The sequence below is a fragment of the Cupressus sempervirens genome, chromosome 3, assembly GCF_028749045.1.
Source record: "Cupressus sempervirens isolate cs-2001-9-10 chromosome 3, ASM2874904v1, whole genome shotgun sequence".
NCBI lineage: Eukaryota > Viridiplantae > Streptophyta > Pinopsida > Cupressales > Cupressaceae > Cupressus > Cupressus sempervirens.
In genome coordinates this window covers 1,122,485,404-1,122,512,352 of record NC_143120.1, presented here as the reverse complement: position 1 = coordinate 1,122,512,352, position 26,949 = coordinate 1,122,485,404, and the positions used below count along the sequence as shown (strand labels likewise).

Sequence of the window (26,949 nt, the reverse complement as noted above, 5' to 3'; positions counted from 1 at the left end):
TTTTCCACTTTTCTAAAAGGTAAGGCATTACAGTATTATTGGGAGTTGGTGCCAAAATTAATACATAAACAGGATGAATTGGATGAGAAGCTTTATAAATAATTTGAAGATAAGAGTGACTATCTATCTCTTGTGGAATGGTTAAGCACTATGAAGAGAGCTGCTCATGATTTTATGGGATATTTCAACTTTAGGTTCCAAAACACATGGGATAGAGTGAGTTTTTGGTCAAGCCTTATCCGAGCAACAGATTCTTGTACTACTTGAGGGCTTTAGATAATGATATGGCTGTCATGATACAGTTAATGGGAGGAATAACCTTGCCTAATGCTTATGGTATACTGTAGAACTATAAGGGCTAAAAACTGCCTAATCCAAGCTGGTTTGATGACCTCAACAACTCCAATGCTTCTATTACTGGAGATACCATCTATTCAACCAAGTTTGACCACTTACTTCTAGCAACCAGCCAATCAACCCATTCTGTGATTCCTTCTGATGAGTTTTAAAAAGTAAAATCCTTTTTACAAGTTTTTTGAATGAATTAGTCACCTTAAAATGCAACAAGCCCAGTGTAATTGACCTTATCAGCCTGTTAATCAATCTTACAAAACCCAACAAGAAGCCTTATCAAGGGAATGCACAAGGAAAGAACCAAATGAGCTATGTTAAGCCTTTGAATACCTTAAATTCAACTGTTGCAATCTCTTCCAAAGCTATGTTTCAGTGCAAAACAATTTATTTCAGGACCATTGGTGGTGTTGCCCCAATAATCAACCCCTCAAATGAAATTCATGCCAAAATGGAGTTCTCAATCGAGCTCTAATGGCTCAAAGTGCATCAACACTTCCCAAACAACAAGTTGAATAAGATTAAAAAAGGGCACCAAGGCAAGAAGAGGGATATGGTATGTCCACTCTAATAAATAGGCATGGAAATGATTTTTGTGATATCAATAAGGTTGGGCCATCATGTAAAGACATTGACTTAGAGGCTTACAGTGCAAGATATAAGAAAAGAGCAATGGAGAGTGAATCACCTTCTTATAATATCCCCATTTTTAGTAGGTTCGTATAGTTGGCCAAGCCAGTTCACCATAGCGACCCTCGTGAGCTGACAGGACATTTTGGGGGGGGGGTCTCAATTATGAATTTGCTATTTTTGGTAAGTCTCTTTAGTAGTTGCTATTTTTGGTAGTGTAGTGGGTGGCTTAGCAGTTGGTTGTCACCAGCAGTTAATCAGGTTAATAATTGCATGAGCTCTTATTTATTTATTAATCATTAAGTTGCATTATTATAATAATGTTTATATTATTATAATAATGACTTTAAGAGATATTTCTAAAAAAAGCACATTGGAAAGTTTTTAGTGTTGAGTTCTTTTGGGAAACTTCCACAATTTATGAAGTGGAGTTTTAAAAAAACTTTGGCCAATGAAAGCTTATAAATGAGAGCTTATTTCATTGGGAAAGCCACACTTGAATGTATATTTGCTTTTTGTGCCTTTGTGGCTTTTTCCTAATTTCTGACTTGTGAGCCCTTGCTGAAGTATAAGGGTCTCGTTTGAGAAGCTTTTGGCAATTGTGCTGCAATATACAATTGGCTAACATTCTCCTACTGTATTCCTGTAGTCAAGGAGAATAATCTTGATTATTATATCTTCTAATGATTAACTGGCTGAGAATTATTTGAGTTTAATTTGGGTGCAATTCGCTGCTATGGTATAATGAGTTGTGAGAATCTCCTATTACTCCTGTTGTGCTCGGAGATTGGTTTGCTGAATACTATCTGTATTGTGGAAGAGGATAATTGGAGACTGAGTTTTGTTGGTGAGTTTCGCATTACAATCGAATTGCCTGGGAAAGCTAATGTTTTGCATAGTGGTGTATTGAATTGTGTTGGAAAGGCTGTGTGGGCGAATTCAGTAACAATAGGGCATGGAATTTGGAAAACACTGACTTTCAGCTAGTGTTGTTTCTTGCAGAGGCCTGGAGTCCAATTTCTGCATTGGGGAAGCTGGACGTTACTGTATTTAGCATTTAACTCTCTGTGGAATTGGACGCTGGCATCTCTTGTGAAGTTCCCATACCTTCTAAGCTGGTGGCTGGATCAAGGTGAGCCATCACCCATATCTGGACCTGCGTTATTGCTCCTTTATGACTTGCAGTAGCCTTTGGGAGCCCTGCGATCACTACAACAGGTGGTATTGTATTGTTTGGGAGGATCATTTTAATACTGGGGGGGCTGCACTTACTGGATACCCGTTATTTGACATCACAGAGGGAATTTCTTGCAAGTCTCTGGCCTGTGATCAGTTATGGGTGACAAATTTCTGGCATCCATATGCAACGTATGGGTTAATTGGAGTCCCTTTGACGACCGAAATATAAATTCCATGTTCTTGGTGGTAATTAGATTATTGTTATACAAATTGTTGAAGCATAGAACATTTGGAAATTAAATGTGAAACTCTTGTCATTCCTAAGATTATTTATTTACAAGAATTCATTGGATTCATCTAATTTCTTGTAAGCATTGATTGCATTATTTAGCTTGAATTTGAAACTTTATATTCAGTGATATCCAGAAAGCTTGCCAAGTGCTGGATGAAATGTCAGACCCATAAATTAGTAGGAAGAAGTTGTTGTTTAAGTTAGATATAACCAGACAGGGTTTTTAGTTTTTACACTTCTACTGTTGGTCAAGCATGCATTTTTCAATCACCCGAGTACAAATATAAACACTTCTGAGTTACAAGCAAATCAAGCTTCTAGTAAGATAAATCAATCTAAGAATCAACCTTCAATTAACCACCAATCAGAGGAGGAGACCATTGTCACAATAAATTAGTTAAAGGATGGTCATTTCACTTTAATATTTGAGAGCTAACTTGAATATGAATATGTGGGAGGCACTGTTGATTCCAGCACAGAGAGATTTGTTGCAAGATGCTTTGAAGGATTTCTATCAGGCACATGGACCAGTAAGGGTATAATAGCTGCCCGTATCAGTTTATGTTAGCCTAAACAAGGTGAAACAAATACAATCATGAAGTCAACTCCTTTCTATCTCTCCCTAATAATTGCTATGCTTCTTGTACACAATTGTTTCATTTATTCATGAGCTAGTAATTATGTAATTCCTAAGAAGGTTGTTGATTTATTAGACGTAGCTTACACCCCAGATACTAAGGGAGTTGTCTAGCTAGATGGGACTGTTGTTAAGCACAACAGGGGTATCAAGAATCTAAATCTTAGATTCAGGCATGCCCAAATGTTTCTATACCTCAAGATATTTTAGTCATTGACCTTCCTCCCTATTTAACTTTATGCCTTTCTATAGATTTTTGTGATGAAAATACGTGGATGTTTATTCAGATTGGTTCACATGCTTTTTAGGACTAGATATGGTACAAGAGGTAACCATAAAGGCTGAATCTATTTCTAAAAGCCATATTGGGTCATATGTTCCTAGTCCCATTAATATGAATTGCACCTGTAGAACCAAAATCAGTGTGCAAAGAACATTAACAAATAAAGTAAACATTCACAAACCAAAAACTAAATTCACATATATGCTTAGACAAAGAAAGCAAACAAGAAGTGCAAACCTCACAAGAGAAAACAATCCATGCTTTCTTGATTCTGTAGATGTGTCCTTTTGCTGTGGATGTATGCTCAAGATGCTCAAAAGTTGCTTCAATGGAGATGGGTAATGGCAAATTGGTAGCTTTGTGAGCTCTCAATTTGGCATTATAAGGGTAATATTGATGGCTTTGGTTCTCAAAATAGCATGGTAACTTTAGCTCAAAGATTGTTGATGAAATGGCTTGGGATGGGATTCAATTTATAGGCTAAGGGGTAGAGAGATGGAGGGCTTAGATGCAAGGATGGATGAAGGCTTAAGGAGGGCTAAGATGCACTCAAAGGGGAGCACATCGATTGTGCTTGTTTAACACCAATGGGAAGGTGACACTTGTCACAAGGAGGATGAGTGTGAGAGGGTAGGGTAAAGGGTTGGTTAAAGTCATGATGAGTGGGGTTGAGTATGTAAGAGGGATGTAAGAGGAATGAGTGTGGAAGAGGGAAGAGTGTGGAAGATGGGTGTAAGAGTCATGAGTGGGCTTGTAAGAGTCTTTATGTTTTGTAAGAGCACTCATGACTTAGTGGTTGGGTTTTTTTGAGGGGAGACTTTGGTTTGGATTAGGAAAGACTTAAACTTGTTTAAGGAATGTGACAACATTAGGGGGTGGATTAGGCTTGGGTTTAGGATTAGATTAGGGATGTTAGAGATGTGCAAGTGGATGGCATTAATGAGGGTGGGTGAGTTAGTGGCTAAGCTTGGTTAGTATGGGTGGATGGGGTGGATTAGGCTAAATGGAGGATTAGAGATAGGTTAGGGGTTTTTGAATTTGAGGATTTCATTTATCAAATAGATTTATTTAATAAATGGGGATTTTTGGAATTAGATAGAAGAATAGGATTTAATTGATAAATAATAAATTATTTGATTTATCAATTAGGACTATAGATGATTAATTAAATTAATCAACTAGGGGATGACAAAGGATTAATTAAATAGAAATTTAATTAATAATGCCCTTTTTAGATAACTAAATAGGATTACTAAAATAGTGTAATCAAATTTAGGTGTCTACATTTTGCCCCTCTTTGACATAGTGTTGAGACAACACTATTTCAAAGAAGTTTGAATGAAGACGACACGAGGAAGATGTTTTAGCAACAAGGTTGCCCCAGTCTCGGATAAGAAGAGGAGAGACTAGACTTAGATGATGCCCCCTCAAGAAGGCGGCGGGGAGAGAAATGAGGGTCGACGACTTCTTGAAAAGTACAAGAAATTGAGACGAGCTGAGACGCAGGTTGGCAAAGGGGCTGAATTAGCTCAAACTCTCACTACGGGAGAATGATAAAGGGAAATCAGAGGCACAATAGTAAAGCAAGCTTAAGACTTTCCAGGATTGGGGGGGGGAGATGGAGGAGCGGAGCGCTATAAAAGGAATCCATGATAGGGAGATGGATGATAGAATGATAAAGCTGATGCAACAGGATTTCAAAGAGTCAGATTGGCGGAAGATGGGTTTCGAAGATCCCTAGGACTAGGATTGTGGATCTCGAAAGATGAGGCTTGGTGGATTGATTTGATTGGTGGATCCCTAAGACTAGGATTGTGGATCCCTAAAGCTAAGTGTGAGGAGTGATTCAAAGAGATACTGATGCATAAGCTGGGGTAGGAGCGACAGATGTAGGATATGGATGGGGGATAATGGAGATGAAGGGAATCCATTGAAGCTTTTTGAGCGGGGGGATACTTCAAAGAGAAGTACCACCATGTAGTTGAGCACTAGATTTGCTATAAGACTGTTGGTTAATTGCCAAGGTTACCAAGAACATCAAGGCCTTTTCACCAACCGTCCAGAGGACTGACGAACTGACTCAAAACAAACACACAAGGATTGCCCCAGTATCACACATGAATCCCAGAGGAAGCAGCGTGGAAACGACACTAGGTAACCCACAAGCAGAAAAAGAAAACAAGCAAAAGACCTGATCAAGACCTTACGCTCTAATTGCCCCATTCGCAGCATACCATGATATGGAAGATCATGGCAACCTTGAGGAGGGAACAAGGAGATTGCTTGGAAAAGATATTTCAAGACCCAAAAGGGAAGATCCCAAATCAAAAGAAAGTGAAAATCCAAAAGAGAACTGTTTGCCAACGAGATGGGTAGGACGAGGTACTAACGAACCAAGATTAGACATGAGGAAAGCTATATCCTGCAAGGACCTATCGGAGAGCACCTAAGCTGATGGATCGGGATGAGTGATGCGTCTGGCAAGCTGAACTAAGAAGGATAACACTTTGGTGACAGGAGATCTAGCTAAAGGATGCATTGGAATATCTAACCAAGGTGTGCGATGTGTGCAAGATGTTGACCAAGGATGAACTAACACGAAAGCCGGATAGATACAATGATACTAAGCTAAAGAGGATGTACAAGCTGACAGACCAAGATATGTTACAAATGTACAAGTTTGTTCATGTTTTGGTTTTTTGTGAGATGGAAATGTTTGTGAAGGATGGGTTGTCTATAATAGTTGATAGGTGGATAGGTAGATGGTTTGTGAAAAGCTTAAGGAAAATGGGATTCTGTGTGTGCATGTGATAGGATACAAGCTAGGATACAAGATCATTTACAAGATGGAATATGGTACAAGCTTTGGACAAGATTCGAATATATACAAGGTATGGTACAAGATTTACAAGGTATAATACAAGCTTTGGTACAAGATTTACAAGTTGTACAGGAGGTATTGACAAGCTCCATCAGATTTTGGATATTTGATTGGAACACCAAGGGAACAAGCAGGTGTTTTATGGGATGGTGGGTGGATGGATGAGGGATAGGATAGTGATAGATAATGGATTAGTCTTTAGCACACAAGGCGCCTGAATTACCAGGTTTTCACCAAGGTACCTATCCAAGGCGCTTGAATTGCCAAGTTTTCACCATTGGACGCTTATTTCTCTTTACTATTTTTTTTTTTGTATTTTTTCAAAAGCTGGGTGTACCAAGGATCTTCAAGCATAGAACTTCTTGAGATGAATGATGTTAGTGGGATCATTCAAGAGTTCTCCTTCTAGTGTAGATAATTGATAGGCTCCGGAGCCAAAGGAGGCAGTAACCACATAGGGACCAAGCCATGTAGGTTCAAACTTGCCTTTTTTTTCTCGATCTGCTTGGACTTTCATATTTTCTTTGAGGACCATGTCACCTGACTGAAAGTGTCATGGGAGCACCTTCTTGTTGAAATTCCTTTTGAGACGAGTTTGATAGACTGTGAGATGGTCATAGGCTTGTTGTCTCTTCTCGTCTAAGAGATCTAGCTGGGTGAGTCAAGCTACTCTGTATTCTTCATCTGAGATTTGCCCTCGCAAAGATTGCGTAGTGAGGGAAGTTCAACTTCTATAGGTAATACCGCTTCGGCACCATAGACTAGGGAGTATGGAGTTGTGCCTGTGGATGTACGGAAGGAAGTTCGATAGGCTCATAGAGCCGGATTTATTTGAAGGTGCCAATCACGGCCGGAATCATTGACAACTTTCTTTAGGATTTTGAGGAGGGTTTTATTAGTTGCCTCTGCCTGGCCGTTACCTTGTGGGAAATATGGGCTAGAAAAGCGGTGATGGATGCGGAGGGAAGTGCATAATTCTTCCATGTTGAGATTTTCAAAGTTACCTCCGTGGTCAGTGAAGATGGTGGATGGGATGCCGAAGCGGCAAACAATGTGGTACAAGATGAACTTGGAGACTTGAACTCCTGTAGCTGAGACTAGGGGGACTGCTTCCACCCACTTAGTGAAATAGTCTGTAGCTGTTATTATCCATTTATGTCCATCAGATGAGAGAGGGGTGATAGTTCCAACTAGATCAAGGCCCCAACAAGCGAAAGGCCAAGGTGGTGCAATAGGCTGTAGATCCTGTGCTGGAGCGTGCACAAGATTTGCATGCTGCTGACATGGGAGACACTTTCTGACAAAGTCACAAGAGTCTTCTTCAATGGTAGGCCAATAGTAGCCTGCTCTAAGGATTTGTCGTGTTAGGACAATACCACTCGTGTGGGCACCGCAAAGTCCGGAATGTACTTCTTTTAATGCCATCGCGGCCTCATTTTCATCTAAACATCGAGAGTATCGTGATAACCCCGACGATATAGGGTATTGGCTATGATAACATAGCGAGATGATTTTCGGATGAGGTTCTGGCGTTGGGTACGTGTGAGGTGAGGGGATATGATACCATCGTTAAGGTAAGCATGAATTTCATGGTACCAAGGGGATTGGGGACCAACCAAGATACAAACACGGTTTGAATCCTCATTCGCATAGGCAGGTGTGAGGAGCTGCTCAACTAAAAACTCATACTGTGTAGCTTCTTGGGGAATTTCCAAGAGCGAGCCGATAGTGGCCATGGCATCTGCTGCCTTGTTCTGCATTCGAGGCACTTGTGTAAACTAAAGCTTTGTAAAATGCTGGGTCAGTTGATCAACTAGCTCTTTGTAGGGTAATAGCTTTTCATCTTTGGTTTGATATTCATTTAAGACTTGTTTGATAATGAGTTGGGAATCACCAAAGACTTGTAACTCAGTGATATTCCATTCTGCAGCTATCTTTAATCCTGCTACAAGAGCTTCATATTCTGCTATATTGTTGGTGCTAGGGAATTGTAACTTGAAGGCTTTTGGAATGTAATCTCCTTGAGGTGTAACTAATAATATTCCTGCCCCTGATCCATGAGAGGTGTATGAGCCATCAAAATAAAGCTTCCATGGGGGCTGTTCTTCAATTAGGCAAATATGCTCATTTGGAAATTCTGTGAGCAAAGGATATGCATCTACTAGAGGTGCATCAGCTAGGTGATCTGCTATAGCTTGCCCTTTGATTGCCTTTCTGTCCACATACTGGATGTCAAACTCACTTAGTAGCATAACCCATTTGGCCAAACGGCCTGTAAGTGCTGTTCTGGAGAGCATATACTTGAGAGGGTCAATCTTGGAGACTAGTTGGATGGTATGACTTAGCATGTAGTGGCGAAGCTTTTGAGTTGAGAAAACAACTGCCAAACAAGCTTTTTCCATAGGAGTGTAATTGAGTTCATAACCAACTAGGGTTCTACTGATATAGTAGATGGCTCTCTCTCTGCTATAATCATCATGTTGTGCTAGAAGTGCCCCTAGAGCAGTAGGTGTTGCTGATATATACAAGATCAAGGGACGACCAGGAACTGGTGGAACCAAGATAGGGGGATTGGTGAGATACTGCTTGAGCTGATCGAAGCTGCGTTGACATAAAAGATCCCACTTGAAGTTCTCATTCTTCTTTAGCAAGTGTGAAAATGGTGTACACTTATCTGCAAGTTGGGAGATGAAGCGCCGGACAGATTGAAGTTTTCCCTGAAGAGAGCGAAGCTGTTGCAGTGTCTGGGGAGGAGGCATGTCTAAGATAGCCTTGACCTTTTTGGGGTCGATCTCTATACCCCGTTTAGAAACTATGAAGCCTAGAAGCTTGCCAGATGTGACCCCAAAGACACACTTCTTGGGATTTAGCATGAGATAATATTGGGCCAACCTATCAAAGACTTTTTCCAAGTCAGCAAGATGATCCATGAAGGTGTGAGATTTGACCAGGATATCGTCCACATAATCTTCCAAAATGCTATGGATAAGATCATGGAAAATGGCTGTCATAGCTCTTTGATAGGTAGCCCCAGCATTCTTTAGGCCAAAAGGCATCATGGTGTAGCAAAAGGTTCCCCAGGGGGTAGTGAATGCTGTCTTATGCTGATCCTCTTCTGCAATCTTGATCTGATTATACCCAGAAAATCCATCCATAAGGGACAGGATTTCATGTCCAGCTGTAAGATCTACAATCATATCTATGTTGGGCAAGGGAAAATCATCCTTTGGACAAGCTTTGTTAAGATCTCTAAAATCAGTACAGATTTTGATGTCACCGGAAGGCTTAGTGACAGGGACCATGTTGGAGATCCATTCTGAGCAGTCGATAGGTCGGATAACCTTAGCAGCTAACATTCTTTCTAGTTCAGCTTTGACTAGTAATGCCACCTTGGGGTGCATTTTCCTAAGCTTTTGTCTGACAGGCTTGATCTTTGGATCGACTGCAAGATGATGAACTACAAGCTTTGGATCGAGTCCTGGCATGTCCTGATATGACCATGCAAATTGGCCAATGTTCTCTCGTAAAACCTCAAAGAGGAGGTCAGCTTGGTCTTGTGATAGGGATGCAGCAATGTGAACAATTCTAGGGATCTCTGAAGAACCAATGTTGACTTCTCTAGTATCCTCTATTAGAATAGAAGACACCTCTGGTCGATTCTCTTGAGGAGGCAATACTAAATCCTCATGTTCTGCTTGTGGCTCTGGATTTTCTTGCTGAGGGGTTCTCTTCGCTGCCTTAGCTAGTCCCAGATTTACCTTAGTTCCAGTTTTGGGTGTATCGAAACTAGGTTGGGGATTTTCTCCAAAATACCCCTTGGGATCTACCTTGTAGATGTAGGCAGAATCTGGCTTTGTCTTCTTATGAGGAGTTTCAGCTCCCATGAATCTTAGAAGCGCTTCCTCTGATGCGAACTCATCAATATGTATGACACTTGGTTGTTCCCAATCTATGAGTTGTGGATGAGCAAGTGGTAGGTCAATGAGATGGATGGATAGTTCTCGGAGAACAGAGTCTCCTAGGAAGATTTGGTCTGGGATATCGTCGTAGGCTCTCTTTTCAACTTCCTCAGGAATGTCTTCGATTTCGACAAGGTTGCGGCGGATGTTCGAAAAAGCGTGACCATTCTCGTTGGTGCCCCCAGTTGTGGGTATGCCAAAGCCAAGACTTGACTTTATTTCCCAATCATGTGCTTTGATGGGACATTGCATGCCCCTTTCTTCTGGTCCTAGTCCACCTCCTTGATAGTTCCATTTTTCAGTGACGAGCTTATGTTGTTGGGGATACTTCTGGCTGAAGTGATCAAGGTGTGCTTGATTTCTTGGAGGTGCATCCTTATGTAGCCAATTGTTGATATCTGGAGTGAGCTCCTCATGAAGAGGGGTTTTTGAGAACACAAAGGTGGTTGGGCCAAACTGTTTGTATCGAGGAGGTGGAATCTCCTTAGCTTTGTGATATGTTGGCCGTCCATGGGTATGTGGATCAAGTGGGATTGCTCCGACAGCAAATGCAGCTGATAGACTATATTCTCCACATCCTTTGTTGTTGATCTTTACAGTAGATAGGGTGGAGGCAAGGATGGTTTCTGCGTCATTACAAGTGTGGGATGAGCTGGCGATGGCTGTGCCGATGTCTATTCCAGGGCAATGGTTTGTATATGAAGCTTCAACCGCATTGCAGTAAGCAAAGGGTTCTGGATCGGCATGGATGGTTACCTCAGTGCCTTGATGCGGAAATTTGATGCACTGATGGTAGGTGGATGGAACGGCCTTCATAGCATGAATCCATGGGCGACCGAGGAGGATGTTAAATGGTAGGTTTAGATCAACAACATGGCAAACTGTCTCTTGAATGACTGGCCCAACCTTGATTGGTAGCAAAATAGTCCCTTCTGTGGTCCTTTCCAAGTTGTCATAAGCTTTGATGGTGATAACCTCACTGATCATATCTGCCTCAGTATACCCAGCTTGTTTTATGAATTTTAGGGTGCAAATGTTCAAGGCTGATCCATTATATATCATTACTCTTTTCACGGCAAAATTGGATACCATGATGGCTATGCGAAGCGGAAGGGTGTGATCTGGCTCAACCGCGGGTATGTCGGTGGGTTTGAAAGATAGGGCACATGAGGATGAAAGGTGTCCAACAAGATTACGAAAATCAGTAGCATTGATATCAGAAGGGACACGGGATTCTATGAGAGCACTGTCAAGGATGTCTTTGTACACAGGACTAGTGCAGAGAAGGTCTAAAATGGATATTTGGGCTGGCATGTTCCCAAGGTGTTCCAAGATATTGTACCGGCTTTTTGATGGAGCTGATGGTGTTGATGAAACTGGTGGGCCTGCGATGTTAAATTGCGCTCTTCGAGTGGTGACCGCACACTCATTGTCTGGTCCTCGGATATTGATAACATTGACAGAAGGCTCTTTCTCAGATATACAACCTATAAGGCTACCATAGTCTATATAGGATGAAGTGTGGTCATTATTCTTCCCATGCTGTTGGTTTGGTTGGCGGTTGTTAGTGTTGTTTTGGATAGGTGCTTTTCCAGGATTTTGGTTGTTGTGTGGAGGAAAAGCATTTTGATAAATCTGTAAGCCTGCATTGTGAGAGGTTTGGGCACCAACAGTGATTTCCTTCCGATCAATGAGGTCTTGCACATAGTCTTTCAGTTTCATGCATCTGAGGGTGGTGTGACCGTTTACCCTATGGAACTTGCAATACTCATTGTCCTTGTACCATGTAGCTTTGGATTGGCTTGGATCAATTTGCTGGGTAGGAGGAAATTTGATGAGGTTTTCCTTAGCCAATTTCTCAAAAATAACATCCAATGGCTCACCAAGGGGTGTATAGTTTCTAGGTGCAGGTTGGAATCTGGGCTTTTGCCCTGCAGCTACATTGATGGCATTAGCTTGATTGTTAGACCCTTGAAAGTTGGGTCTTGTATTGTGGTTTTGATAGCTTTGGTTATTTCGTTGTTGGTAATTGGTAGCTTGTTGGTTGTTTGTTTGATATGGTGGGTTAGACTGGTTTTGAGAAGGACCAACGATATTCACATGTCTGGTGTCAGTAACCCCATCTGTTGCAACATGCTTGTTTTTGTTCCAATACCTAAACTTGTCATTGGAATGTGATTGATTTTGGTTGGCCTCTTTGTAAATCTTTACCACACCATCTTTGATGAGTCCTTGCTCAAGGATCATTCCTTTCTCTTTGATATCCTTATAGGTCTGCAAACAGTTCATGGTCATGTGGTGAGCCAAGCTGGGATGTGCATTATCAATAAACATTTTCACCACATGGCCTTCTGGCAAGGTGCAGGATATGCGGGTGTTAAGGGTTTGCCATCTTTGCAGGTATTCGGCAAGGCTTTCTCCACCTTTTTGCTTGGTGTGGACAAGATCAACTATTGATAGCTCTGTTTCAACAAAATGGGCATATTGGGCTACAAATGCCTCAGATAATTTAGCAAAGTTTTTAATTGTGCCATAGGGGATTCTATAAAACCATTCAAGAGCTGGTCCAGCCAAGCTTTTGGGAAAAAGGCGCAAGAGGAAGACATCATTGTATGCCACGTCCTGGCAATGCATGTAAAATTCTTTGATATGTGTGACAGGGTCTCCTTTTCCTCTGAATTTGTCAAATTTAGGTACCTCAAAGTGTTTGGGAAATGGTGTCGTGGTAATGGCTCTGTCAAATGGGTAAGGACACACATTCTCAAACTTGAATGTCTTTGGATCATTCCCTTCTTGGATGGCTTTCAGAGCTGTCTTCATTTGCTCCCACTCTGAATTGATAGGTGATGGTTGGGGTGCCCCCAATGTAGGAGTGCCTTGAGGTAGGTATGTGCTGGATGAGGCCATTGAATATGGATGGTTATGAGGGATTTGCTGATAGGGATTGTACATTGTTTGGGCAGCTGCATGGTGGATGACGGGTTGTTGAGGGGGAGGTGGCGCATATTGCTGCATGTGCTGCGAGGCTTGCTGTTGATATGGGATTTGAGGTTGGGATTGAGGAACATAAGCTGGCTGTGGGGTAAATGGATTGCTTTGTGGAGGTAAGGTATAAGATGGTTGTGAGGCTTGGGGAAAGGATCGGAGGGCTTGTGGGGTTTGACCAATATATGTGGGTTGTGCCCCCATTTGGGATGGCATCTGCAAATAATTGGTGGTTGGCTGGGGTGGTGGATTACCTCCTAGAAGTGGCATTGAAAAGTAGTTGGTAATTGGAGGTAATGGATTAGTTGGTGGTGGAGGTGGTGGGAATTGAAAGCTTGGGAATGGAACTGATGGGGTTTGATAGCTTTGTGGCTGGATTTGGAAGCTTGGTAGAGTGGTGGTGGGAGCTGGGGTCACTTGGGAGCTTGGTAGAAGATTGGCAATAGCTTGTGGGTTTTGATAGCTTTGTAGAGTGAAGGTAGTAGCTTGTGGATTTGTGGCTGGTGGTATTGAGCTCCCGAGACCTAATGGAAATGATGGGATTGTGCTTTGGGCTGTGGTGAACAAGCTGGGGGCGATGAAAGGTTGATTACTTGGCCCCATGGGTGGCATCCCTGTTGTATATTGCTGAGGTTGGCCAAAGATGCTAGCACTAATTTGGGAGATGGGTGGATTTGGAAGGCTAGGTATGGGAGCAGCAGCAATAGTGAAGGGGGTGAACGGTGAGATGTTTTGGGTAAAGGGGGTTTGGAGTGGAGAGTTATGAACCAAGGATGGAGTGGTGGTGGCTGGGTTGGCTTGCGGCATGGAGATTTCAACTTGGGTGGATGATGGTATGTTTGGGTTTGTTGGGTCATATGGATTGGCTGGAGGCTCTTCTTTTGGAATATATTGAAGATAATTTGGATCATAAGAGCCTATGGGTGGTGGTAGCTGCCCAAACAATGGGTGAGATGGATCTGATAATGGAGGGGGTCTTCCAAAGTCAAAGGTTCCTACATTGTCCCTTCGAAAATTAGCCATGATTGTCTCTTTGTTTTTGTCTATAATGGCGTTTACCAATACTGCATTTCCTGGTTGGTTCATGAAAGCTTCAATGTCAGTAGGTGATGGCATAGCTTGCTCTGGGCTGAAGGATGGCTGAGTGCTCAAAGGGGGTGAGGCTGTTCGATCCAAATGATAGGGCTCCATTGTTTCTTTCTTCTTGGCTAAGCGAGTGACGGGTGGCATGAAAAATGCTCCTAGGGATGAGATGCAATAATGCTGATGGATGCAAAAGGGGGAAGGCTTTTCTATGCAAATGATTTCCTAGGTTGAGGCAAAGCTATATGACAAAACCTAAGGAGGATCAGGTTGGGGATTCTAACTTCAAAGATATGTTGTCAAAGCACAAAAGGTCTGCTTTCCTATGTGCAAGCTTGGTGGTGATTATGTCAACTTAAGGATAGACTGATGATCCTTTAGGAAGAACACGAGATTGACCACTTGCGAATCCCAACCTTTAGCTCAAGGTGATGAGGGATAACAAGTGACAAAGCTAGATTACCTTAGACAAAGCTCTGTCAAAGGGATAACCTTGGTGAGATTGGTGGATTTGGAAGATTTTAGGAATGGCAAACTTTTAGCAAGGTGACAACAATTTTGAAAGCTTAGATGTGCAGATTTTCGATTACTAGCTAGATGGTATGATTCTAAATGAGATGGATGAGCTAATAATGCTTAAGGGGATAAGCTAAGATGGCTGGCTTTTCTACAAAGATGACTCTAGAGTGAAGCTTATCCAAGAAGATGTGGAGAAACAAGGGTGTCTAATCATAGAAATCATGCCTAGTTGGTAAGGCATAAGCAGGATTAACTCCTGGATGTTGGCTAAATTTGATGGTGCGCTCTAACCAGGCCTCTTGAAGTGCTTCGTCGGTAGCTTTGTCCTCTGCTTTGTGGAGTTTGGAAATTCGTGGGCTTGGTGTTATTTCTTTTCTCTTGGCTGAAAGTTCTTGGTATGCTAGAGATGGCTTGAGTTTGACCTTGTGAAACTTCTGTTTGGGTTTGGGTTGTTCCGACATAAATTCCTGAATTTGCTTGGCTTTGGGAAAAAACTCAGTTGTTTTGCTTCAACTTGTTCAACTTCCAAAATAGGCAGTGACTATGCTAAGTGTGCCCTAAGCTAGGATTGACTAAGTTTGGCAAACATTCATTCAACAAATAAAATAAAAACAAGCAATAGATAGGAACACCCAGATAGAAGTTTGTGGTTCTCAGAATGTGATACTTGCGCCAAGGAGTGTGTATGTTCTACAAATGTTTCGATTAGTCACTCCAAACACATTAACATCTTAGATGGTTTTCTGCAAGGCTGACAATTGGTTTAGCTAGGGAGTCCTCGATATACGCAAGGTACGTGAGGCCCAAATCCGTAGATGAGACCAAAAGGATGTCACACAGCCGAGAGGAGCGGTAACCCACTTCTTCTCTTTCACTTCTCAAGGGTATAAAGTTCCTTGAGGCTTAGCCCGAATGACAAAATCTTGATCCCAAGAGAGGTGTCTTCCGATTCACCTCCCGATTCTTATACTCCGCCGGAGCGTTGGAGTTGAGGTCGTCCAAGGGGTGATGAAATCCCCAAGCAGGTCTCTTAAAAAGAAACAAGGTTTTGGATCCTAATCTTATGCACCCAAGATGGCCTCGAAAGACGACAAGGGGAGAGAAGACTCGGATGACCTTGGGCTAAAAAACACGCTTGTTCTTTTACCAACTGACTCTTATGTGTGCTAATCTAGACTTTGCAAGCACTCATGTTTAAGAGACAATGTTCAATTCCAACTTGAAGCGCCAACAAAAGTAAATCGATCGAAGAATGCAAACAATAAGAAGAGTTAGGGTCAACAAAAGCAAACTCGCGCGTCCAGAGGCCCTCCACGTCAAGTATCGATTAATTTTCTTTAAGGCATTCAAGATTGAGTGTGAGTTTGTTTTAAGCCCAAAACAAAAGTGTGTGAGATTCGATTTCAAGCGCGCGCCCGGAGGCTCTCCACGTCAGTTGTTCAATTTTAGTGCCCAAACTTGAAGTGTGATCGATTTAATCTAGAGTTTTGGCCATTTAAGAATTTTGATAAAGTTAAAGCAAACGTTCAAAGATCAAGTGAGTGAGTTAGATTGTGGAACATTTAACACCTTTTTCAAGTAGACCCATCCCCATAAATGGCGCTGAGATTGCAACCAATGGTTAATATTTGATGGGTGATTAGAAAAGAGGTGAGTCCAAGGAACTACTCAAATTGATTTTTGTAAATTTGTATTTTAACTTAACAAAGTTTCTTAAATGTCCAAAAATCAAACTTTACCTAGATTGCATGTGAAAATGAGATTTGTAATGGTTAATTGATCCTTGGCATTCAAGATTGGATTTTTTGTTTTAAGCATGCATTCCAAAGAAAGTTGATTTTAATCCATGACATTCAAGAGTGTGTTTTTGAGCAACATTCATTCAATGAAAAATGTGTTTAACCATTCAAGTTCATTTTTTTTTTTAGCAACATGCATTCAAAGACAAATGGTTAAACATTCAAGTTCATTTTTTAGCAACATGAAAACCTGCAAGAAACATGGTTAGTGGTTCCATATGTGCTCCAACCTGCAATGAGACAAAAAAAAAGCAATTTAGTTAGTTAGCCAAAATCTTCAAAAAAGAGAGCTTAACTATGGGAAATTTTTTTTTAACTTTTTTTGTTGTTTTAGCTACAAAGTGCAGAAATAATAAAGCAGAAATGGAACATAAGCAAGCAGAGAAGACAGTCTGTCAAAATGCGAAGAGGACAAAACAGATTTGCAGCACAGAACACAGGTGACAAGCAGAGACGCCGATTTGCGCAGATGCGGATTTTCGCAGACGCAGATTTTCACAGATGTCAATTTTCGCAGACGCGGATTTTCGCAAACGTCGATTTTCGCAGACGCGGATTTTCGCAGATGTCGATTTGCGCAGACGCGGATTTTCGCAGATGTCGATTTTCGCAGACAGAACAGGTTGCAGACGCCAAAATTGCGCCAAAAAAGCTGAAAAATGCGAATTTTTTTTTTTTTAGATGGTATTTCTTCTTCCTAAGTGCGTTCTTTAACCTGCAAAAACAAGCAAAACACCCTCACAACACACTCAAACAACAACAAACATTAGATGGTTAGAAAAATGACATATAGATGAAAATAGATGATTAAATGACCCATAGTGGGGTCCCACCGGGCGTGCCAAAATGTAGAACCAGAATCAGTGTGCAAAGAACATTAACAAATAAAGTAAACATTCACAAACCAAAAACTAAATTCACATATATGCTTAGACAAAGAAAGCAAACAAGAAGTGCAAACCTCACAAGAGAAAACAATCCATGCTTTCTTGATTCTGTAGATGTGTCCTTTTGCTATGGATGTATGCTCAAGATGCTCAAAAGTTGCTTCAATGGAGATGGGTAATGACAAATTGGTAGCTTTGTGAGCTCTCAATTTGGCATTGTAAGGGTAATATTGATGGCTTTGGTTCTCAAAATAGCATGGTAACTTTAGCTCAAAGATTGTTGATGAAATGGCTTGGGATGAGATTCAATTTATAGGCTAAGGGGTAGAGAGATGGAGGGCTTAGATGCAAGGATGGATGAAGGCTTAAGGAGGGCTAAGATGCACTCAAAGGGGAGCACATGGATTGTGCTTGTTTAGCACCAATGGGAAGGTGACACTTGTCACAAGGAGGATGAGTGTGAGAGGGTAGGGTAAAGGGTTGGTTAAAGTCATGATGAGTGGGGTTGAGTATGTAAGAGGGATGTAAGAGGAATGAGTGTGGAAGAGGGAAGAGTGTGGAAGATGGGTGTAAGAGTCATGAGTGGGCTTGTAAGAGTCTTTATGTTTTGTAAGAGCACTCATGACTTAGTGGTTGGGTTTTTTTGAGGGGAGACTTTGGTTTGGATTAGGAAAGTCTTAAACTTGTTTAAGGAATGTGACAACATTAGGGGGTGGATTAGGCTTGGGTTTAGGATTAGATTAGGGATGTTAGAGATGTGCAAGTGGATGGCATTAATGAGGGTGGGTGAGTTAGTGGCTAAGCTTGGTTAGTATGGGTGGATGGGGTGGATTAGGCTAAATGGAGGATTAGAGATAGGTTAGGGGTTTTTGAATTTGAGGATTTCATTTATCAAATAGATTTATTTAATAAATGGGGATTTTTGGAATTAGATAGAAGAATAGGATTTAATTGATAAATAATAGATTATTTGATTTATCAATTAGGACTATAGATGATTAATTAAATTAATCAACTAGGGGATGACAAAGGATTAATTAAATAGAAATTTAATTAATAATGCCCTTTTTAGATAACTAAATAGGATTACTAAAATAGTGTAATCAAATTTAGGTGTCTACAGCACCATACAAGACCTAGATGAAGATAGTGTTGTTCATGAGGTTGCCAAATATTTAGAGAGATTTGCAGAAATTTTGCTTGTCGAATGGGGAAGTAACTTTCAGTTTAATTCATAGAATGACGTAGAAGAAATAGGGATAGACAGTTATTATATTTGTGTAAAAAAAGAGAGCTACATCCAACCTTATGAATCTGCAAGAAGACATTAATGAAATATGGTAGTTATGCTTCATTAGCTAAAGAAGTAAGTCTGGTGCAAGTGCTGGTGTGACAATGTTCTCTTCAAAAAAGTTAATGTATTGCTTTGCATTTAGGCTTTAGTTCATCTATGTTTCTAATGTTTCATGTATAAAACATAATTCAAAGTTTTTAACTAACATAAAGGAAGGTATTCAAAATTTTACAATATTTGTTGATAGTGAATTTGTTGTACATCAAGTTAGAGCTAAACAAGCATATCAAGAACATGTAATTTCCTCATTTCAAGCAAAATTGACATGTGAGCATTTAGCTCAATTTTTGAATTTTCTCGTAAGCTTTTTGGTGAGTTGGGGAGAACTCCAAACTTCTTGGAGTGTTCAGGGTTGGTTAGCAACTTAGCAATGAGTGTTCAGGGTTGGTTGGTTATCGGCTATGTTCCCTCAAGTTTCTTGGATGGGGACGGCAGGACAGATTTTTTTTTTTGGTGATTTTGGGGACGGGGAGGGCGGGGCCGGGGGCAGAATGGCAAATAGGGACTGCTATATATATATATAGGAAAATTTTAAAATATACGCTGAAATTTGCAAATATGCATGTCATTCATATGAAACTTAGCATTGAAGAGCACACAAATATGCTGAATCAGTATATTAACAACTTTTGCCAAATTAAAACTTTAATCCACACGAATAACTTCAAATAACTCTGAATGTTGGAATGAACAATTATGCATATGAACACAACACATATTTACGTGGAAACCTAATGCGGGAGAAAACCACAACAACAAATACTTTTATATAAACTTTGTTTTACAATTGATTTGTAGGCTCCAACCTACTAGAGGCTATGACCTCTATGTTTATGAACACCGACTCACTAGAAGCTCCAACTCCCACACTTTGTAGGCTCTGACCTACAGGAAGCTCCAACTCCCTCTGCTATCTTTATGAGCACCAATCCACTCCACACACACACTTCAGTTCCACCCTGATAATTTTGCCGACTCAATTGATGATGGATATTTTGCTTGTACAACTTACCCTTTTTCAAACTGATATATATCTCTGCATTGAACTCATATTCACCTCTGTAGCAACAATCCTTCTATTTTTTCTTTTATAATACTGACACAATTATAGTATATATATATTTCAAATTTAATAGAGATCTGAACTTATATTCTATTATACTCCTGTCAATCTGCTCCACATTCCCCTTACTCTTGTTAAATATTCCTCTTTCACACACACTGCTGACTCTTATATTGTTCTCTATTTTTCCTTTTTTCAATTCACTTATGTTCTATCTTTTATATCATTTAAAACCTTTCACCCAAAAGTCGTGACTTTTCTTTATTAGTTTTAAACAGAGGAACGAGAATCGCCATAAAATCGCCTGAATCGGCGATTCAGCGATTAGATTCAGCAATGGCGATTTTTTTGGAGTCGGAAATCGCCATTGCCGATTTCTTCAGGTGAATCGCCTGAATCGCCGATTCAGGCGATTCATACAAAAAATCGCATGAATCGCCTTGAAAAATCGACATGAATCGCCTGCGGCCAATAAAGTATAGAGTTGTAAAATTTAAAAAAATTGCTTTTTTTTTTTACTTTGTTTTTGACCTATTCTCTTTGTTATAACCCTAAAGGGCCTTCTATTTGTTTAACATGAGTAGAAGAGAGGAAAAGTGAGAGAGAAGAAGAGAAAAGAAAAGCCATAGGTTTCTAACCGGCAAGAAGAAAGAGCACAAAAGAGATCAGCAATCCATTTGGGGAGGCCATCAATTGCATTGGGAGCATTAGGGAACCAATCTCAACACTCCTCAACTCATTTGCAAGAGGTAAGTGCTCTTTTTTTTTTTGCATGTTAGTGTATTATGCATTTTTTGTTAAATTTTTATAGTTTTCAAGATTTTTAGTTTAGATCTTGAATGTTCTTTATTTTTACTAAGTTGCAAACTAGGGTTTGTTGTTTTGTAGCTTTTATTAGCTTCAAACTTTGATATTTTACATATAAATTTTTATTGCAGCAGCCTTTGCTTTCATTTTTTGCAAATTCGCAATGGGTAGAAAAGATGAATGTTGGAAATATAACGAAGAGTTTCCTGGAAGAACCAAATATCAAACAAAATGTATTTTTTGTAAAGAAAAAATAACTTCTGGGGGTATTTATAGATTGAAATACCACATTGCTGCTATACCTGGACACGATGTTACAATTTGCACTCACCAAACTCCTGAGGCAAAACGCACTTGCTTAATGGCATTAGAAAAAATTGAAAAAGACAAAGCCAATAGGAAAATGCAACTTGAAGGGTTAAGGGGTATTGGCTCCCATGTTCCCGCATCCGCATTTGTAGCCGCATCCACATCTGCATCTGCATCAGCTTCTGCATCTGTAGGTTGTGTTGGAGAGGGTTCTTCTAAGCCTCCTTTTTATCCTAGTTCTTCTGCTCGTGCTAGTGCTAGTCGGTCACATACTGAGACAGAGTCCCACACCAACCTATTGCAGCCTAGAGTGCGGAAAAACAGAATGGATAGTTACTTTGTGCCCTGCACTACTCCTGGTTTCCAACCCACGCTTGAGGGCATGGGTTTGAACAAGGAAATTCATGATGCTGCCAGAAAGGAGATATGCAAATTTTGGTACTTTTGCAACATTCCATTTATTGCAGCCAGGTAATTGATTCTTTTTTCGTTGTTTTCTTTAAAGTTAAAATTAAAAGTAAAAGTAAAACTTTAATTATATTTATTTGTTTTGTAATTTGAGTCTTTGACATCTAAATTTTTATTTGTGACAGGGCTCCTTATTGGCAGAACATGATAGACGCGGTTGCTACTTGTGGTCCGGGGTTTAAAGCCCCAACTGAGGCTGAGTTGAGCGGATACCTCTTGGATGAGATGGTAGAGGACATGAGGGCTGAGCTCGAGGAGAACCGAAAGGAGTGGATTGCAAAGGGTTGCACCATCATGACTGATGGTTGGACAGATAGGAGGAATAGAACACTCCTCAATTTTCTTGTATCCTGTGGAGGTAATTGATCATTCTACTTTCCTACATACATAATTGTAAATTTTGATTTGTTGAATGCTAATTTGTTGATGATCCATTTAATTTTAATATTCTAATTCGTTGTTTTGTTACTTGTAGGATATACCATGTTCATCAAATCCATTGATGCTTCCGCACATGTAAAAAATGCCACATACTTATGTGAGGCTATTGAGGAAGTCATAGCAGAGGTGGGAGAACAAAATGTGATCCAGGTGGTGACGGATAATGCAACAAGTTATGTTGCTGCAGGTAAACTTTTAACTTTTCAAGTTTTGAAAATAAATTTATTTGAATTTTGAAATTTGAATTTCTAATTGACTTAAAATTGTAGGTAAACTTTTGATGGAGAGGCACCCCACCATATTTTGGTCCCCTTGTGCGGCACATTGCATTGACCTCATGTTGGAGGAAATTGGCAAACTTGAGTTTGTCAAGTCATGTGTGGAAAGGGAAAAAAACATATGCAAATTCATTTATAATCATTCATTTGTCCTTAGCACAATGAGGAAGTACACAGAAGGCAAAGAGTTAGCTCGCCCAAGTATCACGAGGTTTGCCTCGAATTTCATCACCTTGCAGTCCTTGTTGACATCAAGGGATGAATTGAGGAGCATGTTTGTTGGGCGGGAGTGGATTTCCTCTTCCTATGCTACGACCACTGTAGGGATAGATGTGGCGGATTGCATATTTGATGAGGATGGTTTTTGGAAACCCGCTAGAGAAATCCTGCAGGTAAATTTATTGCAATTTAACATTTAGTATTTTACTTTTACTTTAAGTTATATTATTTTATATTTAAGTTTTGACTCAAGTTTTTTGTTTTACTTTATATGTAGGTCACTGAGCCCCTTGTAGCTTTGCTACGAACTGCTGATGGGGAGAAGCCCTCTATGGGCTACATTTATGAGGGCATGGATAGGGCCAAGGAGGCCATCAGAGCCCAATATGCAGGAGTGCAGGAGAGGTATGGCCCTATTTGGGACATCATCGATAGGAGATGGCAGAATTAGCTCCATCGACCCATCCATGCAGCAGCTTACTTTCTGAATCCGGCATATCGTTTCCGTCCTGAGTTCAAGGCGGATGTGGAGGTTCTCATTGGCTTATACATAGTGATTCAGAGGTTGAGTAGCGATGAAGATAGCGCTGCTGCGATTGTTGAGCTAGATCAGTTCAACAATAAAGAGGGGCCACTTTTCTCTGGCAGGATGGCCATAAATGCTCAGACAACACTACAGCCAGGTAAAAATTAAATAATATATTCAATGTTCATGAATCTAGATTCTAATCTTAAAATTGATTATGTAATTTTAGAGTTAACTTGTAATTTGTAAATGAGACTAATTGTTTCTATTTTCAATTTTTCCCTTATTGCAGATAGATGGTGGCAAATGTTTGGGGCCACAACCCCAAAACTGCAAAAAATTGCCATTCGTATTCTGAGTCAGCCAAGCAGCGCTTCTGGATGTGAGCGCAGTTGGTCCATGTTCGAGCACATCCATTCGAAGAGGAGAAACAGGTTGACAGTGCAAAAGTTGAATGATATTGTCTTTGTTCATTACAACCTCCGTCTTAGGATCAGACAGATTTTGGGCACTGACTCCTCTCCGATCATTCTGGAGGAGATTGATCCAGAATCAGAGTGGCTCACAGAGGTTCTGGATCCAGTCTTCACTGAGGAAGACTGTGTGTGGGTTGACAAGGTGGATATAGAGGCTGTGGCAGCTAGAGCACGTTCTTCAGGCATTGGTAGACGCACACGTGCACGCACAGGCACAAGCCCTAGCGACGTTCATGAGCCCATCTTACATGCGGGAGATATGGCTCGGTAGTCCTCTAGGACCTACATTAGACGCCTTGCTACTAGGCAGACTGGATACTCAGAGGCTGAGGCTGAGGCTGCAGCCGAGCTTCAGGATGATGTTGAGGATGATGATGATGACTATGAGTCTGAGGCTTGAGCTGGAGCCTTGTTTTTATATTTTGTTTACAGATATTGATATTGAATCATTGATAGACATATGTTTCAAACATTCATGGATCTTCATCTTAGATTCTTACATACATTTATGATTTGATGTCTTATGGATCATGTTACATACATTCTATGATTTAAATCATTGTGATCATTTGATTTCTATTTACTTCAGCTAGCCTACAATTTACATTCTAGATAACATAGTTACATATGTGATGGATTTTATGTTCCATGTTTATGTATGTTAAGTTTTAACTTCTATTTGATGATGTTATAGTGTGTTTAAGTTATATTCAATAAAGGGTGCATGAAATAAGTTTTAAATTGTTAAAATCTTTAAATTTAAAGGGTTTTTTCAAATTTGCCGATTCATCGCCGATTCATTGCCGATTCATTGCCGATTCATTGCCGATTCACGATTCGATTCGGCCTTGCCGATTCCGATCCGATTCCGATTCTTGTTACTTTGGTTTTAAATCAAACTTAATTACATCCTTTATTATTACTTAAACCGTATCGGTTCATTGTCTTCTTGTCATTATCATAATCTTTTGTGACCTCATTTTATTATTTTAATAAAACAATTTCATTGTATTTTTAAATTAAAACTCCCGATGGCATCCTAGTGCTGTGTCATCCTTATCTATTTGGGCCACATCCTTAGGCTCAACATCCCACTGCAAAGCCAGTGTCTGCCTATACTTTGGAGTCTGACGATCCACAAGTTGAAGGGCATGATGCATTGTTAGTAGCTTCTCCGCTCTTTTAGAGGCAAGTTTGTTTTTCTTGATAGAGTGGATAAATGAATGTGTGGACCAATTCCTCTCTGAAGCTAAGGAACTAGCAAACTATGCAAGGAGGCAAGTGACAAGTGTTTTTAACTTAGGTGTATCTCTCCCATGCTAGATCCACCATCCAATAGGATCTCTCTATACCAAAACAAATCTTTCTAACCTTGCTTATGGCTTACCCAAGTTTGGGCCACGAAGGTTGGTGAAGTCAAGGAATTGTGCACGAAGAGTAGAGGCCTCTTGAGCTGAATACATCTTATCAATGGCTCTTGTGAAGCCATCCTCCTCAGGATCATCATATGGGAGGCCCCTTCCACCCAACTATGCATACCATTTGGGATTTAGAGCAAAGATTGCCATATGGAGTGGGTTATTCATCATGTTTCACCTCTGCGTCACAATATGCCTAATATGCTCCTCATAAAACCCCATGTAGGATCCTTTGTTGCATTAATTCTCTTCAACTTCCCCAACATACTATCACTAGTCTCATATATCTCTCCCAAACTAGGAGCGTCAATATTAGCATATTTAATGACATCTACAATGAGTGCTATGACAAATCAAATATATCTGCAAGATGCAAACAAAAATTAAAATCATAAGTAGAAATTAAATTTTTTAAGACTATTAATATGAAAATCAGCAAGTAAAAGACTAACATTAAATTAAAAATTTAGCAACTTACCTCATTGTGGACCACCAACTCTGATCAAGGATCCTTTTCTTCACCACTTTTCCTTCGAAGGGCTTAAAATTGGACCATCGTCCCCACTTTGGATTCACCACTATCAATTGAAGGGCTTCATACACCTCAATCATCCTCTCCATCAAGATGAAATATGTCCAATATCTATAGAGGCAATTATAAATTAAAATAAAGTTAAACATTAATGATAACAAAACATCACATGTAAGTTTCTAACAGTTATAAATAAAAACAAACTTAAAGCAAATATACCTTGTCTCGGTTGGTTTGAGGAACTCCTTAGAAAAGGATTGGAATAGAGCAAGTGAAGCATGGTGGTTGCATATAAACATTTGCACTCTCTAACTTCTAACATTGTCTGTTTTACCCATTCAATCTTCCCTATGTCTTTTAATGCATTGTTCAAGGCATGAACACAAGGGGTCCAAAAGATGTGCCTATAAGCACCCTCTATCATCAAACTAGCTGATTTCCACACAGGTGCAGAATCTGTGATAACCTATACTACACTAGCCGGCCCAACCTCCTCTATGGTATCTCTCAAAATGGTGAATTGAAAATCTGCATTCTTCTTCTTTCTTGTGCAATCTATGGCTTTCAAAAAATAAGAGTGAATAGGGGATGTGACAATGATATTGATGAGTGGCCAATGTCTAACATTGGTCCACCCATCCATAACAATAGAGCAACTTGTCCTAACCAAGTGCGTTTCATATCTTTAAACAACAAAGCAACCCTTGAGTACTCTTTATCTAGGATGGTGGTTCATAGCTTATGCTCACCAGGGGGTACAAATGAGAGATTCATATTCAAAATATCTTTCACCATTTGTTTAAACTAAGTGGAACGGGTTGCATGATATGGGATAACATTAGCAACAAAGAATCTACCAATGGATGCCTCACACTTTTCCTTTGTCTGTGCATTAAACATACTTTCCATCGAGTCCTTCTCACCACTACTCATCTTTCTCTTCCCTCTAGACTCAATAGGGCTGCCACTAGTACCAATGGTGGATGACATATGCCTAGATGATTGTGACAGAATACATGGTGATGTCACTATCAAATTTTGCCCTTCCATTTCAGCCTCTAAGTGCAATCTTTGCATTCTAATCTTTGTTCACCAGTCAAATTAGGACAAGCTTTGACTCCATGGCATGCAACACTTGAAAAGTGTGACTTCGCTCTTGTATAGCTGCCCTAAAATCATCAAGATAAACATGGCAGTCCCACACCCTAGTCCCTCTTGAATTCTTTTTATCTTTTGGCCTAGGTGTGACATATTGGAGAAGAGGTTTTTTTCCTATTGAAAGGACCCTTTTACAAAATCCTTCATGATGGTGGAAGGGCATTTAAACAAATCAGATTTAGAATCAGCTCTTTTCCTAGTCCCACTACTAGCAACATCACTCCAACCACAATCTCTTCCTCATCACCACTACTACTAGTACTCCCATTGCTGCTCGTTGTGCTTTGTTTGGAGATTTAGATATACAAGGGAAATATGAGGTGAAAATGAAATTTTAAAAAATAATGCAAACTTTTCAAGCTATAAATCTATTTAAAAAATGGAAAATGAAAGCATAAAGAGTTTCATACTTGGT

General features: G+C 40.2%; 1 protein-coding gene across 1 annotated transcript; it reads left to right on the top strand.

Annotated features, from left to right (window-relative positions):
• The first annotated feature begins 21,629 nt into the window (after positions 1-21,629).
• On the top strand, positions 21,630-23,103 carry LOC149570751 (uncharacterized). The gene is made up of 4 exons (XM_089817952.1): positions 21,630-21,844; positions 21,962-22,114; positions 22,197-22,597; positions 22,702-23,103. The coding sequence occupies exons 1-4, from the start codon at positions 21,631-21,633 to the stop codon at positions 22,873-22,875; spliced, it is 942 nt and encodes a 313-aa protein (XP_089674078.1). The 5' UTR covers position 21,630; the 3' UTR covers positions 22,876-23,103.
• Positions 23,104-26,949: the final 3,846 nt, after the last annotated feature.